Source organism: Brassica napus, chromosome C9 (genome assembly GCF_020379485.1).
Source record: "Brassica napus cultivar Da-Ae chromosome C9, Da-Ae, whole genome shotgun sequence".
Lineage (NCBI taxonomy): Eukaryota > Viridiplantae > Streptophyta > Magnoliopsida > Brassicales > Brassicaceae > Brassica > Brassica napus.
The window spans coordinates 1366352-1382620 of NC_063452.1; the positions used below are offsets into that span (position 1 = coordinate 1366352).

Sequence of the window (16269 nt, forward strand, 5' to 3'; positions counted from 1 at the left end):
TGTATATTCCAGATGCTAGTGGTTGCCATACGAAGGAGTCCTCTGCTTTCAGCAGACTTGGCTGCAGCAGTTGAATTTCCTTTGTCAGTTGAGGTAAGAGTGCTTCAATCTTGTTTTTATTCCACTGCATATCTGCCGTGAGTAGATCTGAGACTGTTAAGTCCAACTCTGCTTCTCTTAGGGGGCCAAACGGTTTGAGCTGTGTAGTCAATGAGATCCATGAATCTTTCCATATCCTAGTAGTCTCTCCATTTCCAATCACCCTGCCTAGGTTCCCTTTCAGGAGATCTCTTCCATGGAGGATGCTCCTCCATCCATGGGAGCAAACCGCCGGCACTTGAATGTCAATGAAAGATTTTGAGTGACAATACTTTCCTAGGAGGACTCTAGCGAGTAGACTATCTGGATTTGTAAGCAGGCGCCAAGCCTGTTTAGCTAGCAATGCTTGGTTGAAAGTCTGGATGTTTCTGATTCCTAAACCTCCACCTGCTTTAGGTTTAGTTAACTTGTCCCAAGCAACCCATGCCATTTTTCTTTTTCCATTTGGATTGTCCCACCAAAATCTAGTGAAAACTGACTGTATACGCTTGCATAAAGTATAGGAAGTTCGAAGCATGACATAGAGAAGGTTGGTATCGTAGTCAGAACCGACTTCAGCATCGTGAGCTTACCTGCTCTGGACAGGAATCTCGTTGACAGACTGGAGGCTCGTTGTCGAATTCTATCCACTATGGCCGTGAACAAATCCTTCTTGCGTCTTCCAAAGTGTTCAGGTAAACCCAAATATTTTCCATTTCCCCCTTCTTTGGATATTCCGATTAGACTCTTAACATTTTCTCTCATCTCTGCTGAAGTTCTGGAGGAAAAGGTGATAGCTGACTTCTCCTTGTTTATTTTCTGGCCTGAAGCTTGCTCATACTCCCAGAGGATGTCTTTCAATTTCGTACATCTAGAAGGGGATGATTGATAGAAGAACATGGTATCATCTGTAAAAAGCAGATGATTAACCCTCGGGCTTCCCTTGGCCACTCGAATACCTTGCAAGGTACCGTCTCTTTCCGCTCTTTGGCACAGACCAGATAGAACTTGGCCACATAGAATAAAGAGATAGGGAGATAGAGGATCTCCCTGTCTAATTCCTCTATTAGGTGTGACTGAGCCCTGAATAGTGTCGTTGATCAGATAGGAGTATGACACCGTAGTTACACACTGCATAATCAGATTAACCCATTTTTCGTGGAAACCTAGTCTCTGAAGCACCTGTGCAATAAACCTCCATTATACTCTGTCATATGCCTTAGACATATCAGTCTTAAATGCCATTGTGCATCTCTTTTGAGCTTGAGAGGTCTTTAGGTATTGTAGAACTTCGTGAGTGATTACTATATTGTCTGCTATTGCCCTGCCTGGAATGAATGCTGATTGATTCTCGGATATGATAGAATGTAGCGTTGGTTTTAGCCTGAGTGCCAGTAACTTCGAAATAATCTTGAAATAGACATTACATAGCGCTATAGGGCGATAGTCGGCGACTCGTTTTGCTCCAACAATCTTGGGAATCAATCTGACATGTGTTACATTTTGCGAGGGTCTGAGGGTTTCTATCTCGAAGAAGGTCTTGATCTCTTTTACCACATCTAGGCCCACCACATCCCAATTAGCTTGGAAGAAGCTAGCTGAGAATCCATCAGGACCTGGAGCTTTATCCGGGTGAATAGCAAAAAATTGCTTCTTTGATCTCCTCCATTGTTGGCTCTTTTATTAATTCCTCATTCATTTCTGCAGTGACGCAAGGTTGCAATGACTTCTCTACTGTTTGTAGCCCATTGAAGCTGTCTGAGGTGAAGATATGATCAAAGTATTTACAGATGACTGCTGCAATTTGATCTTCCTCAAACCAAGGTACTCCATTATCATCCTCTAAAACTGTCATTCTATTTCTCGATTTCCTCGCTTTAGTGGAGGCATGAAAATACCCTGTATTAGAGTCACCAAGCGTTAACCAAAGTTGTATACTGCGTTGCCTCCAATAGTCTTCTTCTGCCTTGTAGGCCTTAAGGAGTCTCATGTTTAACTCGTGAATCAGTTCATCATCAGGAGTGTGACTGGTCATTGCATCATCTAGTTGAGATCGCAGAGTCTCAAGATTTTTCCTACTATTCTCATGATATGCCCTGCTCCAGCTGCAGATCGCTTTCCTGCAGTATGAGAGTTTTTCTTCCACCTTCAGGTAGGGAAATGCGTTCCATGTTTCTTGTACCAGTTTTCTTATTTCCGGATTATCCTCGAGTCTTCTATCGAATCTGAAGATTTTAGCTCCTTTCTTTCTTCTAGTGTCTAGGAAGGTGAGCAGAGGGCGGTGATCTGAACCTTCGTACTTGAGATACTGGCACCTACATGACGGGAATGTGTCAAACCACTCACTGTTGCTAATGGTCATGTCTAGTCTGCATTGTACAACGTAAGTACTTCTCTTCCCTCGCCAAGATAGGTAATTGCCATAGTGTTTGACATCAAAGAGCCCGTTGTTTGAGAGGAAAGATTTAAATGAGCAGAAAGTTCCTTCTGCTCTCTCAGGCCCTCCTTTTTTCTCACTATTGTCAGTAAGTTCATTGAAGTCTCAGGTCAGAAGCCACAGGTTTCCAGGGGCTGGTTGCAGAGATGAGAGTTCATTCCAAATTGAGAGCCTCTTGGTATGGTCAGGTTCCCCGTAGACAAAAGTAATTTGGTACGTCTTTCCTTTATCTGATACGATGGTATCTATAAAGTTCTTTGTGCTAGCTCTCACTGTGAGTTGAACTTCCTTTTTCCAGATGAGGAACAAGCCTCCACCTCCCGGGCTATGTGAGGGAACAGTGTGATAGTTATCAATTGGGAGCCATTTCAGAGTTTCTGTGACCATGTCCGTGTTGTTTTTCGTCTCCATGAGGAAGAGGATGTCTGGTGAGTTCCTTCCATGGATCTCTTTCAGACGCTGGACTGTTATGGGGTTCCTCAGCCCACAACAGTTCCAGATCAGAGCGACTAAGGAGCCGGGGGTGGAAGAGGCCGAAAATCCTGCTTCTTCCTTGGGGGATTTGGAGGTCTTCTGGTCGAGGAGGTGTTAACTCTTCTTGATGGTCCTGCCTCTCCATTTTTCTGCCTTGCTTCACTTTGCTTAGAAGGAGAACCTCTGCTATCCTGCTTTTTTCGCGACATTGCTGGAATCAATTGTATGGCCGGGTTCTTTGTCAGCAATATACTCCCCTTCTCCACAGCATCTCCTCTTCTGGTTACTCCTGATGACAGATGATTTTTGGATGGAGCTCCAGAGAGGCACTTTCTTCCGTTGATCGGTGAGTGTTGGATTTGCGAAAACTTCCTTTTCTTAAGGCTTACTCCTCGTAGAATGTTTGGAGATAGGCGTGGTGAGCGTATCCTAAATTTATATGCTCTCTTTTTCTTTGTTTTGTTTTGGAAATTTAGTAGCGTATCTTCATCATCTGCTACTTCCAAAACTTCCTTTGAAATCGTATTTCCTTCTTCTATACGAACTTCAGGGCTTACAACAATTGATTTGAGCCTTCCAGAATAGATATCCTCAGGACTCTTGTTTGATCGCCTTGTCAGCACTACGGACTCAATACCGTTTGGGTCAATGTTTCGTATTGCCGGAGGGGGGGGGGGAGGGGTGACTTCTACGTCTGATGGTTGCATAGCTAAGTCGAAGTCAATACCCGGAGGGCTTTCTGATCGAACTCCACGCTCCCAATGAGATAGGGGACGTCTCTGTTCTGCTGATGCCGCTAAGATTGACTCAGCAGTCTTTTCCATTAAGCCTTCAGCGTCTCCTGCGAGTACTCGTTGTCTTCTTGCCGCGGTTTCAACCGGATCTGCACAACTGAGGTACTGTTTTGTAACTTCCTGCAATTCTTGTAATACCTGATCTTTAGATAAGCCCACACCATTACGGTAGTTCTGACTAGTCTCTATCGTATGTCCATCAGAGCTTCCACGTAGTCTCATAAGGCCTACAGCAGTCTCTTCAGTTTGATTTCTAATATCCCCTGCCAGTACCTTGTGTCTTCTTGCAGCCGCTTCCATGGGATCTGGGCAGCTTAGGTAAAGCTTTGTTGCTTCATTTAGATCCTCTGTAATTTGTTCCTCCGTTTGACCCTTTGGTGTTTCTTGACGAGTTTGTTCTTGAGTGACTTCTAAAAGAGGACCCTGAGAAGATGTAACGCCTGGAACACCTACATGGGCCCTTTCTGAGCAAGTAAGTGTTGCTGGCTTCATTCTCCATTCGCTAAGCCCTTTCTGAGGGAACGAGTTTTTCCTTGGGAAATTAGTCTCTCTCACGATGTCTCTTCTCATTGTGTAGGGCGGAGAGCTATATCCTTGGGGTTCAGGAGCTCTTTCTGAAGCTTTGCTTCTCCAGTTGTGAGATTCTCCCCTTGATTTCTCTAAAGTCCTTATTGGTGGAGGAACCCGTGTTTGCTTGGTCGCAGCTCTAGCACCGAAGCTGTTCCCATGGCGGTCTACTCTCTCATGGAAGGCACTCTTATGCTGTTCAACTCTGTTCATAACCCTTCCCCCTCCATCAGGTAAAGATCCATCTTCACTACAGTGGGGGACTAGTGCCAGATGTTTGCTGTTACGGTACGAGCCATCTTCTTCCGAGTAGGTTCCCACTCTCTGTGCTGTCATATTTTCCTTCTGTTTGAATTCCCCTTCATGTTCAGCCCGGAGAGCCATCGTGCAATATTTCTTCAGATGGGACAAGGAGTTGCAGAGTGAACAATGATTTTCAAGCTTCTCATACTCGAGGTAGATGATGCTTTCCTCTCCGGAGTCGTATTCGATGATGGCTTCTTTAGTCAGTGGCTTGAGTCCATCTACTAGAACTTTGACCCTTGTTGTTGTTTTAGTCAGTTCGTGGTCTAGGATCGTTCCAAGGTCCTTCCCTATATTACAGATCATGTCTTCTAGCCAGAAGTGAAAAGGAAGACCTTTAATGCGAATCCAGAAGGGGATCTGTGAAGGAAATGAAGCCGATATTATGGTTTCCCACCTCTGTATTATGACCATCCAGTAAGCAAACTGGTAAGGTCTGTTGTCCAGAACTCTCTGTAGATCTTCTTCTCTTATAAATCTGAACTGAAAACATCTATTTCCCAGATCTGACCCAGTAACTCTTCCTTGCATGTGCCATTTGCGAGGTAAGGCTGGTAAGACTGCCCAGATTCTTTGCTCCTGCGGGTTAGTCACCCTACCTATGAGAGTAAGGGCGTTTTCCTTGATAAGCGCTGAGTTGTCTACATAGGGGGCCTTCATTCTTTTGATGTGGGGTACATGTTCTTCAACCGCTTGGGTCTTTCCTTTTTCTTCTTTTAAGTAACGTCTTGCCATGATTCTTCGCCGGTAACTAGCGTTGTAGTTTGTAGAGCGAAAAGTTTCCTTACCATGTCTTCAGAAGCTCTTAAAACTTGTACAGTTTATAACCTGAGGTGATGTTCTTGAAGTCAAATGAGGGTTTGAAGCTTGAGATTTGAAAAGCTAGATCTTGGAGGCGTTTTAAGGCTGGGGGGCCAAAGGTGATTTATTAAAGGTAATGTTTCGTTAGGCTTTGCCCAAGACCGATCCTAATTTGTAACGTTGTTCATGAGAAGAGTGTTGGCACTTGCAAATCGCTATTTCAAACACTTTGTTCATGAGACAATGCATGTCTATATTTTAAATAACATTACTAATTTACAATTGTAATTATTCGTTTCACTAATTTTTGGACCACAACACATACACCTATTGCAAGTAAACCGGTCAAACTTTAAATAACATTACTAATTTACTATTTACGATTTTGGCATTTTGCAAACAAACAAATTCCTAAGGTAAGGGGGATCTACATGTCAACTCAAAACCACTATCGCTACGATAACATGAAAGTAAATCATTCACTTATTTAGCGTTTAATGTTTGAAATCGCAAACACCCGTTTTTATATGTTCCACACTCGTTTCCCATCTGCTGAAATTAAACTAGTATTTTTTTAGAAAAAAAAATGAATTTAATTTAGTTTAAAAAAGAAGAAGAAATTAACCTATTTAATTAACCTATTTACGATCTTGACATCTTGTGAACCAACAGATCCAACCAAATTCATTACATTATTGAACATGCTCATACACATACACTTTATTGATTTTTCATACAAAAGAGAGACTTGATTGCTTCTCCCGAAATAAAACACATATACTCAACTAATCCAAAAACTCTTATTTAGTACTACATGTAGTTCTTGATATTAGTTGAACCATGAAACTACTTAAACATTGTTGAAACTCTCGTAAGTAAGCGCACACATTTATGCTCCAGAGACGGCACAATAAGCGTGAAGAGTAGAACGAGGTCTACGACCAGCCTCAGTGTGATAGAAACTCATCAAGTCAACGTAAGTGAATGGTTTGAAGAGACGTGGGTGCTTCTCGTCCACAAGCTCTTTTGGTGGTTCGATGATGTAATCTCCGTTTGGAGTCGAGAACAATGCTATTGAATACCTTGTCTTCTTTCTTTCCGTTACTCTTACTCTATGAAACGGACGAGATAGTCTACCATTCATAAGTGCCTGCAAAAAAAAAGTAAAAAAAAATCCAACACCAAGATTCATGATGAGAAGAAAACATAATGTTAATGTATAAACACTTTAGTAACGTCGACATGCATTTGTGAAAGTGATAAGAAAAAATAAAAAGGTGAATTATATAATATTTATATCCTAAAGTTATGAATGTGTATATCATAAAGTTATAATATATATATCATAAAAAAGTTATGATTATTATGAGGATCGCAATTAATATATTACTAGGTTAAGATCTGCGCCTTGCGCGGAATCAACATTATATATAAAATTATTTTATGTATTAAATATTTTTACATTTTATGAAATAATTAATATATATTAAATAATTAAAGTTCAATAACTATTAAATATAAAATTAAATTGGTGCGAACATATAAATTAATTTTATTAATCCAAAATATATTTTTTATATATTTGATAAGATATGTAATTAAATTTAAATGATACTAACATAGATAATATATTTTAGTATATTTTTAATATTAATTTCTATTAAATGATGATTTCTACTCATATAGTTTTTTCGATCATTTATATCTTTTATAGAAATTTAAATTACTGATAACAAAATTTTCATTGTGGGATTAATAGTTTTAGTAATTTATAATTTTTTAAAAAAATAAGTTGTCAATGATCGTTCGAAACTTTTATCAAAAAAATTGTTCAAAGTAAATTTTGAAACTAAAATATTGTATTTTATATGGTTTATAGTTTAATTTAGAACGATATATATATTAATCTTAATAATTAATTAAATTAAACTTTTTACTTATATAATTTTTGTAATCATTTGTATTTTGTCATAACAAAATTTTTAAACCATGGATCATAAAATTTGAATGTGAGACTCTTAACAGTTTTAGTAATTTATAGCCGTTTGTAAAAATTCAAAATATAACATATACATAAAAATCTAAATTTTTATTATATGGTTATTGTGGTTATTTAATTTATTTAATAGTTTAAATATTAAACAAATATGATAGAAGATAAACTATTTTTTTTATCAAATCTTTATTATTCAAAATCATTAATTGTCATATATACTTTAGCCACATTAGGCAATTCCGTAAATTTTATTTAAGGAAATAATAAAGTACATTAATGATGAATTTATTGTTAGTTTAATAAAAAGCTTATTATATAATTAGATGGACCAACATATTTCTCTAATGATTCTAAGAATCATCCTAGTGATGACATGTGGCTACAAACAGAAGTTGTAATGCTTCTCAAATGATATATAGGGGATGGTGCATCCGATTTAAAAATAAAATAAGTTAGAACTTACATATAGAGAATCTCCGGCCATAACAACGAAAGAGTTATGACATGGTTTTAACCTGATCCACTTTTCATCTTTGGTTAACACCTCCAAACCTTCAATCTCATATTGATAAAGTACCGTCAAAAGGTTTTTATCAGTATGAGAAGGTAGACCTAATTTCTTCTCCTCATCATCTGCGCCACCATTAGCTTTAACACTATCACTAACGCCAACAGTAGCACTAGTACGAGTACCAGTATTAGCCTTAACATCAGCAATAGTGCCAATGTTAACATCAGCACCAACACTAGATTTAGCACTAACATTAGTACCAACGTCGACATTAGACTTAACATTAGCACAATCACCAGTATTAACGTCATCACCATTATGATTGGTACCAACACCAGTGCAAACGTCACCCTTGGCATTAGCATCGTCATCAATATGAACTTTAGCAATACCATTAGCAATATCACCAGCATCAGCGTTAGCAGTTGTATTCGTATTACCACCATCATCAGAATCTTTAGTACCAACCGCAACATTAGCATCAACATCAGGTGGTGCTACATACTTCATCAGTCGCAGACGGTAATTCGTTGACTTGAGGTGTTCATCAAAGTACTTTTCTATCCCAAAGCTCTCTATGACCATTCTTCTCACCATTACATCCAATTCTGCTAACTTCTCTGAAAACTTCTGGATCGTTTCGCTGTTTTCAACACAAAGAAAATTTATATAGCTATTTTAATAGAAACAAAAAAAAATGCGTGAAACGTGAGATTGAAAACAAAATTTCAGTTCATTACTATATGAGTGAACTGACATTTTTCAAAAAAAATAAAGATAAAAACAAGGTTTTTTATAGAAAATTGTCACATAACTTATGAAAAACAACTAGCAAAAAGTTACGAAAATATTTTTGATGAAAGATTAACAGGAATTTACGAACAATTAATTTACTCTACTGAGTTTTTTTTTTTTGACATGACGTTACCTCATAGTCTTGTTACCCTCACAATCAGGGCGTAGCAGTTGAGTAAATTCGTTAACTTTCTCCAAAACATTGGAATCCTGGATCCCTAGACTCTCAGAGAGACCATTATGAGTTGAATATCCAGTGTAAGGTTTCGGAGACACGTTTCTCTGTTTAGCCTCAACTGGTAACTCGAAAAGCTCTATCATGGCATCCAAAACTGACTTCTTAAGCTCTTCTGACACTCTATCATATGACACCTCAAAAGCGCCGTAGTCTTCAAGAGCTTTACGGACATCACTCCTCACTTCAACCCACTTCTCATCTCCTGGTTTTAGGGTTTGGTCCGAGAGATAGATGACTGGAAGTTGAGGAGTGTCTGCACCCATTCTTTTCGCCTTTGGTGCAAATCCAAAAAATATATTTATAAAATGTTAATTAGCTTTATTTTAACCCGAAAGAAACTGTTTAAGTAGCTCTTTAATCATTCACAACAAAAGAAAACATTCAAAATTCATAAGAAAAACTACATTTGGAGTATTTAACATTTTAGCAAAAAAAATTACCTTTGGAGTTTTTTTGATTCAAAGAGATCAAGCTAGTTTTCTTTTCCTGAGGTTTTTTTTTTTGCTTCCGTGCTGAGAAAGTAAATGATGGAGTGTCCCATTTATAGATAGAACATTCTACTTTCAGGTTTTTTTTTTTTCCTTTAGAGAAACACACGTGGGTTTAATATGAAAATTCAAAGGGAGGAAAGTTGGTATGTCACAAAAACAGATACCTTTTAAAAAGTTGGTGAATTGTATATCTCATCCTTTATAGCGTCCCAATACACTGAATTGCCTTCGTTGTATAAGATGAACAACAACTCAATCACTAACCTAACATTCCTCTTTTGTGAAAACGATAAGTGTATGTGAAAAACAACGGCTATGAATTATTAATTGTATGGAATTTCGGTTTTTTATAAGAAGATATTTTGAGGAAGAAACCCATTTTAGTGTTTCTTTTGAAAAAAAAGGGGTTTTGTTTCAAGATTTGAAGTCAAAAATTTACACTCCAAATTAACATTCACACTCTTAGATCAATCATTATTGAGAAACTCTTGTGAATTCCTAACAAGTATAACAACAGATTTAATATAGTTTATTTGTGTAATCAAATTTTAAGTTGCAAAGACATTTTAAATTGTTGATATAAAGCCAATTCTTACAAAACATATTTGAAGTTTTTTTATGCGTTTCACTTGAGAGACTCATGTCACTCATCTCATTCTATCTCCTACATTTATATTATTTTCATTCTTCTAATGATGATGGACTAACTGAAAAACCATCAATAATGATGTTCATATACCTTCTTAGCTAATTAACTAACTAAGCACGTGAGGTCGTGAGCCATTCATGTACAGTGTAAAAGTGATTCCTTGCGATTATCACCACTTGAATTCTGAGGCTAGTGATTTGTTTTTATCAAGAAAAGCAATAATGAAGAGAAAAAGGAGCAAGGCTCATTGTTAAAGCAAAATTCTTGGCTGGATCCACTTGAGCATTTGGGTAGAAGATTGGAGGTTGAAGTCGATGATTGATGAATAAACTTGGACATTGTTAGATAATCATCATTACGATTCTATGTTTTGGTCTTCAAAGGACACAATACCAAATGACGTTTTTGACTGATTATTAGCTTTTTTTTTTTTTTTTGTAACACAGACTTCCATTAAAATTAAAACCCAATGTTTAAGGGAGACATTACAAGAGATTCATTATGAAGGGCTTGCTTAGCAAGAGCATCAGCATCCCTATTCCTATTGCGTGGGATCCAAAAAAAGGAAATCGAATCAAAAGCAGCAGACAGACAAGTGATATCTTCCACAATTCCGTAAATTTCAATTGCTGGAGGCCCAGTCGTGAGAGCTTTAACGAGGTTGATCGAGTCTGTTTCTAAGTGCACATGCCGATGGCCCTTCTCTATGCATAGCGATATTGCTTCGCGCACTGCCAGCCCCTCCGCTATTAAAGGGGAGGAGACGAAATAGCAATGGGCTTGGAATGAGGATCTAGCCTCTGCTTCAGTGACAGTTTTTGACTGATAATTAGCTTTAATTTGTTTTTAACTAGACTATAACCCACGCATGTGTGCGATATTCAAATCTTATGTACCGCTTTAGAAAAAGACAGAAAACTATCAACATTGTACATTGTGTACTGTTGACTGTTGTTGAGACTAAATGAAATTAGGATTTTGATTTTTTTTTCACTTAGGCATATATTAAAGATATTCGTAAATGATATTATATATTTGTTAGGTCACACGTCTGATTTTCGTTTCATGCTTTGTTGGTTACGAATAGAAATAGAAGTTTTTTTAGTGGGTAGTTTTTTTTTAGAGGGTAGTGTTTGTAATCAGAGGGAGTTCTTAAAGCTTTGATAAAACAAATCATAGAATGTAGACAAACAATGAAATTGCATGAATTTAATTCCAAGAACTTTCTACTTCTTCTTTTTGGGGTAATTGAACCCAACATTTTAACTATTATACTTTGTGCAGCTAGAAAGATTAGTCCATGTTGAAAATATAGTGGCCGCCTGGCCAGTGTTGCTAATGAAGACCGAGATTTCCGAACTGTCATAACATTATTTCCATTGCTAGTTTTCTACTTTACTTATAAAACTCAAAATAATAAACAAATAAAGGGAAAGTGAATTTGAATTTGAATTTTCCATTGATTTTTTCTTTTGATTTTTTTTTGATACTTTGATACATATATATGTCTTGACATGATAGTTTAAATCTTTAATTAGACATCTTAAGAATGTTAAATGATTTTGAGCAAGAAAGTCAGGGCATGATAAACCAGAGGTGTTTTACTCTCCGATTACCTCTCCAAATGAAGGTGATTTACGCTGTTTTTTTTTTCGGTATATGCAATGATGTATCTGGGTCAATTATTTATACATATCAGATGTTTGAAAACCTTTACATGAAACTATATTACAAGAAAAAAAGAGAGAGACTAACTGCGTATGCATTATCAGGAAAAAAATAGACAAACTGTATAGTTTAGTTTAAAAAAAATTAATCATTCAATGTATAAAGGAATAACACACACGTATACATACGGAACCATATTTACTAGTTATATCGTCTGCACTCCGCTTGAATATGAACTTCTTTTGAATCAATAACGTGTGTACTTGCTCTGCTATTCTGTCCAAGCCTTGCTGAAGAAAAGTTACAGGGTTTCAAAAAATATGCCGATTCAACCGGTAAAAATACTATATGTAAAAAAATAAGCGATAGATATATCTAAATTCAAATAAAAAAAGTTATGATTGTTATTAATTGTGGTCGTTACTCTCAACAAACGCATTTATTACATAACTATTTTATTAATATACAACTAACTATGCATAACAGCTAAATCAAGCCAGCATGCGTAAACGCCCTACTAACTACTAGCTATAGAACCCAATTCCACAAAAGGAAAAAGAGTTGGTATTAAGGCCAAAATCAAGAAAGCAAAACACCACCAAAGTTCTAAGAATCAAGAAAAAATGGATTCAGACTCTCTTCTTCCTCTCTCTGAATCTCTTGAGCTCCCAGTCATAGATTTCTCCGATCAGAACTTAGCACCAGGAACCTCAAAGTGGGATGAAGTGAAGGATGATGTCCGTAAAGCGTTAGAAGACTACGGTTGTTTCCAAGCATACGTTGACAAAGTGTCAAACATTGAGCTTAACAAGCCTGTTTTTGAAGCCATGGAAGAGCTATTCGATTTGCCGGTTCAGACCAAACAGAGAAACGTGTCTTCTAAACCCCTTCATGGGTATCTAAGTCACAATCTTTACCAGAGTTTAGGGATAGAAGAAGCTAATGATGCTGAGAAAGTTAACTATTTTACTCAACAGCTATGGCCTGATCATGGAAACAAGAGTATTAGGTATGAAACTTTATGTTGTCCAAAAAAAAAAGGTTTGAAACTATAACTACTCCATCTGTGCTTTAAATTGATATAGTTATAAGAAAAATCAAGCAAATTAAAAAACAGTTAAATTTTTCAGTTTTTCCTTTTGATTATTATAATTCTGATTATTATAATTTTATAACATTTATTATTTTTAATTTAATAAGATATAAAAGAGATAAAAAAAATTTGAATTGAAATCATAAAAACACACATAATTTTTAATTTTTTTTTTTGTAAGAATGTAATAAAATTTTATTCTTGGGCGACATTTAGAAAAAATGAAATAAAAACATATTTGCGTTTGATACATTCTTGAAATAGTGAGACGATGCACAAGTTCTCAGAGCGATCAGTGGAACTGGATGTGATGGCGAGAAGAATGATAATGGAGAGTTTTGGGATAGAGAAGTACCTTGACGAACATCTGAACTCTACATATTATGTTCTTCGATTGATGAAGTATACATCAGCTCCTGATGACGATGTAGAAGAGACAAAGCTAGGTTTACTTTCTCATACCGACAAGAGCATTACTACAATACTTCATCAATATGAAGTTGATGGTTTGGAAATTAAGACCAAAGACGAAAAATGGATCAAAGTGAAACCATCTCAACATTGTTTCATCATCATGGTTGGAGATTTTCTCTGTGTAAGCTCTTCGAAACTTCACACACACACACAAACACTATTTAAGACGGTAATGATCATCTAAAATGTTGATGTCACTGCAGGCACTTTCTAATGGTAGATTGTATTCTCCACGTCACCGAGTCTTGATGACGGCAAATAAGACAAGGTATTCGTCTGCAATGTTCTCTGTTCCTAAACCAGGAGTTATCATAGATTCACCTGAAGAACTTGTCGACGAAGAGCATCCTCGTATGTTCATACCCTTTGAGTATAATGAATTCATTAACTTCTTTCACTCGGAAGCTGGTCGTAAAGCTGAATCTGCTCTCCATGCTTTCTGTGCTCTCTGTAACATTTTAAACTTTTATTCACAACAATGAATGTAATGACTTTACATTTTATGGTTTAGGTTTTGCTCCTATTTCTTTTCATGTTTTTGTAATTTGATATGTTATCACATGGGTACATTAACTCTACTAGACCGTCTTGTTCAAGGACAATCCTTCATATGTAAGCAAAAGTGACGATATTCTGGAGATTTCGTTGGCATGCACACGCATAACTAGTAACTTCGATTGAGTTGTGAAACATATATAAACATGGGTGCTGGTGTGCATAGCATAATAATGTCTTGGCTTGTTATAGAATTAACACGTGTTTTCTGTATATGCAATTTATATCCCCGTCAATTATATTTATATATACATCAAATGTTTTTTTTTTTGCTAAAATATATACATCAGATGTTTCAAAACCTTTACATGAAACTATATTACAAGAAAACTGAGAGAGAGACCAACTGTGTATGCATTATCAAGAAAAAAAATTAGACAAACTCTAGACTCTAATTAATTTTTTAATCATTCAACGAATAAGTGTATAACACACGTATTCAATACATACACATGCAAGCAGCAGCGTTACAGTTGTTATTAATTGTGGTCGTCACTCTCAACAAACGCATTTATTACAAAATTATTTAATTAATAAACAACTAGCATAACAGCTAATTCAAGCTAGCATCTGTAATCACATTCTAACTACTAGTTATAGAACTCGATTCCGTAAAAAGAAAAAAGTTTGGTATTCAGGCTAAAATCAAGAAAGCGAAACACCACCAAACTTCTGAGAATTAAGAAAAAAATGGATACAGACTCTCTTCTTCCTTTTTCTGAATCTCTCCAGCTCCCAGTCATAGATTTCTCCGACCAGAACTTAACACCAGGAACCTCAAAGTGGGATAAAGTGAAGGCTGATGTGCGTAAAGCGTTAGAAGACTACGGCTGTTTCCAAGCATACGTTGACAAAGTGTCAAACATAGAGCTTGACAAGTCTGTTTATGAAGCCATGGAAAAGCTTTTCGATTTGCCGGTTCAGACCAAACAGAGAAACGTGTCTTCCAAACCCTTTCATGGGTATCTAAGTCACAATCTTTACCAGAGTTTAGGGATTGAAGATGCTAATGTTGCAGAGAAAGTCAACGACTTCATTCAACTGCTATGGCCTGATCATGGAAACAAGAGTATTAGGTATGACTTTAACTTTTTGGGCTTAGTAATTTTAATCTATGTTTTAAAAAATTGTTTCTAAAGATATATTTTTACATTTTTCATATATTTTTATCAAGTGATAATGATAAATTGTAAATTTCTAAAAATTTAATTTTATTTATTGAATTTTAACATGAAAAATAGTTAATCAGAAAATAAATATATTTATAAAATTATAATAATAATTTGATATATTTTATTAATATGTAAGAGAACTCTTTTTTTCTTTGGGGGAACTCTAAATATATATTTTAACCTTTTTAAAATGGAGGGAGTATTTTTTTTGTCTATGAATAACATTTTGGTTGATCATTTCCGTTTGAAACATTCTTGAAATAGTGAGATGATGCACAAGTTCTCGGAGCAACTAGTGGAACTGGATGTAATGGTGAGAAGAATGATAATGGAGAGTTTTGGAGTAGAGAAGTACCTTGACGAGCATCTAAATTCTACAAACTATCTCTTTCGAATGATGAAGTACACAGCACCTCCTGATGAAGATGTAGAAGAGGCAAAGCTAGGTTTACGTTCTCATACGGACAAGAACATCATCACCATACTTCATCAGTATGAAGTTGATGGTTTGGAAATTATGACCAAAGATGGACAATGGATCAAAGTGAAACCATCTCAACATTCTTTCATCATTATGGTTGGAGATTCTCTATGTGTAAGTTCCTTCAAACTTCACACACATGCACACACTATTTAAAACAATACTCATTTGTTTGTTGATCGATGTTGCAGGCACTTTTGAATGGTAGATTGTATTCTCCATACCACCGAGTCTTGATGGTGGCAAAGAAGACAAGGTATTCGACTGCAATGTTCTCTGTTCCAAAATCAGGAGTTATCATAGATTCACCTGAAGAGGTTGTCGACGAAGAACATCCTCGTATGTTCAAACCCTTTGAATATATGGATTTCCTTAACTTCTTTCACTCGGAAGCAGGTAGCAGAGTTGAATCTACTCTCCATGCTTTTTGTGCTCTCTAAAACATTTAAACTTTTATTCACAATAATGAATGTAATTGACTTCACATTATATGGTATAGGTTTTGTTCCTTTTTCTTTTCATGTTTTCTGTAATTTGATATGTTATCACATGCATATATTTAATTATATAGTTCAAAAACAAATCAATTTCTGAAAAAAAAACTCTAATTAATTACTTATGTAATTTATGAAAGACTAGAAACACTTTTAGTAAGTGCTATTTCCAAATAATCACTAGTCATTATGAACTTC

General features: G+C 36.2%; 3 protein-coding genes across 3 annotated transcripts; 2 read left to right on the plus strand and 1 right to left on the minus strand.

Moving 5' to 3' along the window:
* Positions 1 to 6127: 6127 nt before the first annotated feature.
* Positions 6128 to 9572, minus strand: LOC106394334 (probable 2-oxoglutarate-dependent dioxygenase AOP1). Its single transcript, XM_048769580.1, has 4 exons — positions 9435 to 9572; positions 8890 to 9266; positions 7914 to 8604; positions 6128 to 6604 (listed from the first exon to the last, which is right to left on the minus strand). Exons 2-4 carry the CDS (start codon positions 9255 to 9257, stop codon positions 6344 to 6346), a joined length of 1320 nt encoding a protein of 439 aa, XP_048625537.1. The 5' UTR covers positions 9258 to 9266; positions 9435 to 9572; the 3' UTR covers positions 6128 to 6343.
* A 2722-nt stretch (positions 9573 to 12294) lies between these two features.
* Positions 12295 to 13947, plus strand: LOC106392286 (probable 2-oxoglutarate-dependent dioxygenase AOP1). The gene is made up of 3 exons (XM_013833098.3): positions 12295 to 12811; positions 13160 to 13490; positions 13573 to 13947. Exons 1-3 carry the CDS (start codon positions 12426 to 12428, stop codon positions 13849 to 13851), a joined length of 996 nt encoding a protein of 331 aa, XP_013688552.1. The 5' UTR covers positions 12295 to 12425; the 3' UTR covers positions 13852 to 13947.
* Positions 13948 to 14508: 561 nt separating this feature from the next.
* On the plus strand, positions 14509 to 16131 carry LOC106392287 (probable 2-oxoglutarate-dependent dioxygenase AOP1). The gene is made up of 3 exons (XM_013833099.3): positions 14509 to 15000; positions 15361 to 15691; positions 15769 to 16131. Exons 1-3 carry the CDS (start codon positions 14615 to 14617, stop codon positions 16015 to 16017), a joined length of 966 nt encoding a protein of 321 aa, XP_013688553.1. The 5' UTR covers positions 14509 to 14614; the 3' UTR covers positions 16018 to 16131.
* Positions 16132 to 16269: the final 138 nt, after the last annotated feature.

Coding starts and splice junctions, on each gene's coding strand:
- LOC106394334 (XM_048769580.1), bottom strand. CDS start 9,257: ATGGGTGCAGACACTCCTCAACTTCCAGTCATCTATCTCTCGGACCAA. Junction 8,605..8,889: donor GAGGGTAACAAGACTATGAG/GTAACGTCATGT, acceptor TGTTGAAAACAG/CGAAACGATCCAGAAGTTTT. Junction 6,605..7,913: donor TGGCCGGAGATTCTCTATAT/GTAAGTTCTAAC, acceptor TTTTTTTTGCAG/GCACTTATGAATGGTAGACT.
- LOC106392286 (XM_013833098.3), top strand. CDS start 12,426: ATGGATTCAGACTCTCTTCTTCCTCTCTCTGAATCTCTTGAGCTCCCA. Junction 12,812..13,159: donor CATGGAAACAAGAGTATTAG/GTATGAAACTTT, acceptor TTCTTGAAATAG/TGAGACGATGCACAAGTTCT. Junction 13,491..13,572: donor TGGTTGGAGATTTTCTCTGT/GTAAGCTCTTCG, acceptor ATGTCACTGCAG/GCACTTTCTAATGGTAGATT.
- LOC106392287 (XM_013833099.3), top strand. CDS start 14,615: ATGGATACAGACTCTCTTCTTCCTTTTTCTGAATCTCTCCAGCTCCCA. Junction 15,001..15,360: donor CATGGAAACAAGAGTATTAG/GTATGACTTTAA, acceptor TTCTTGAAATAG/TGAGATGATGCACAAGTTCT. Junction 15,692..15,768: donor TGGTTGGAGATTCTCTATGT/GTAAGTTCCTTC, acceptor TCGATGTTGCAG/GCACTTTTGAATGGTAGATT.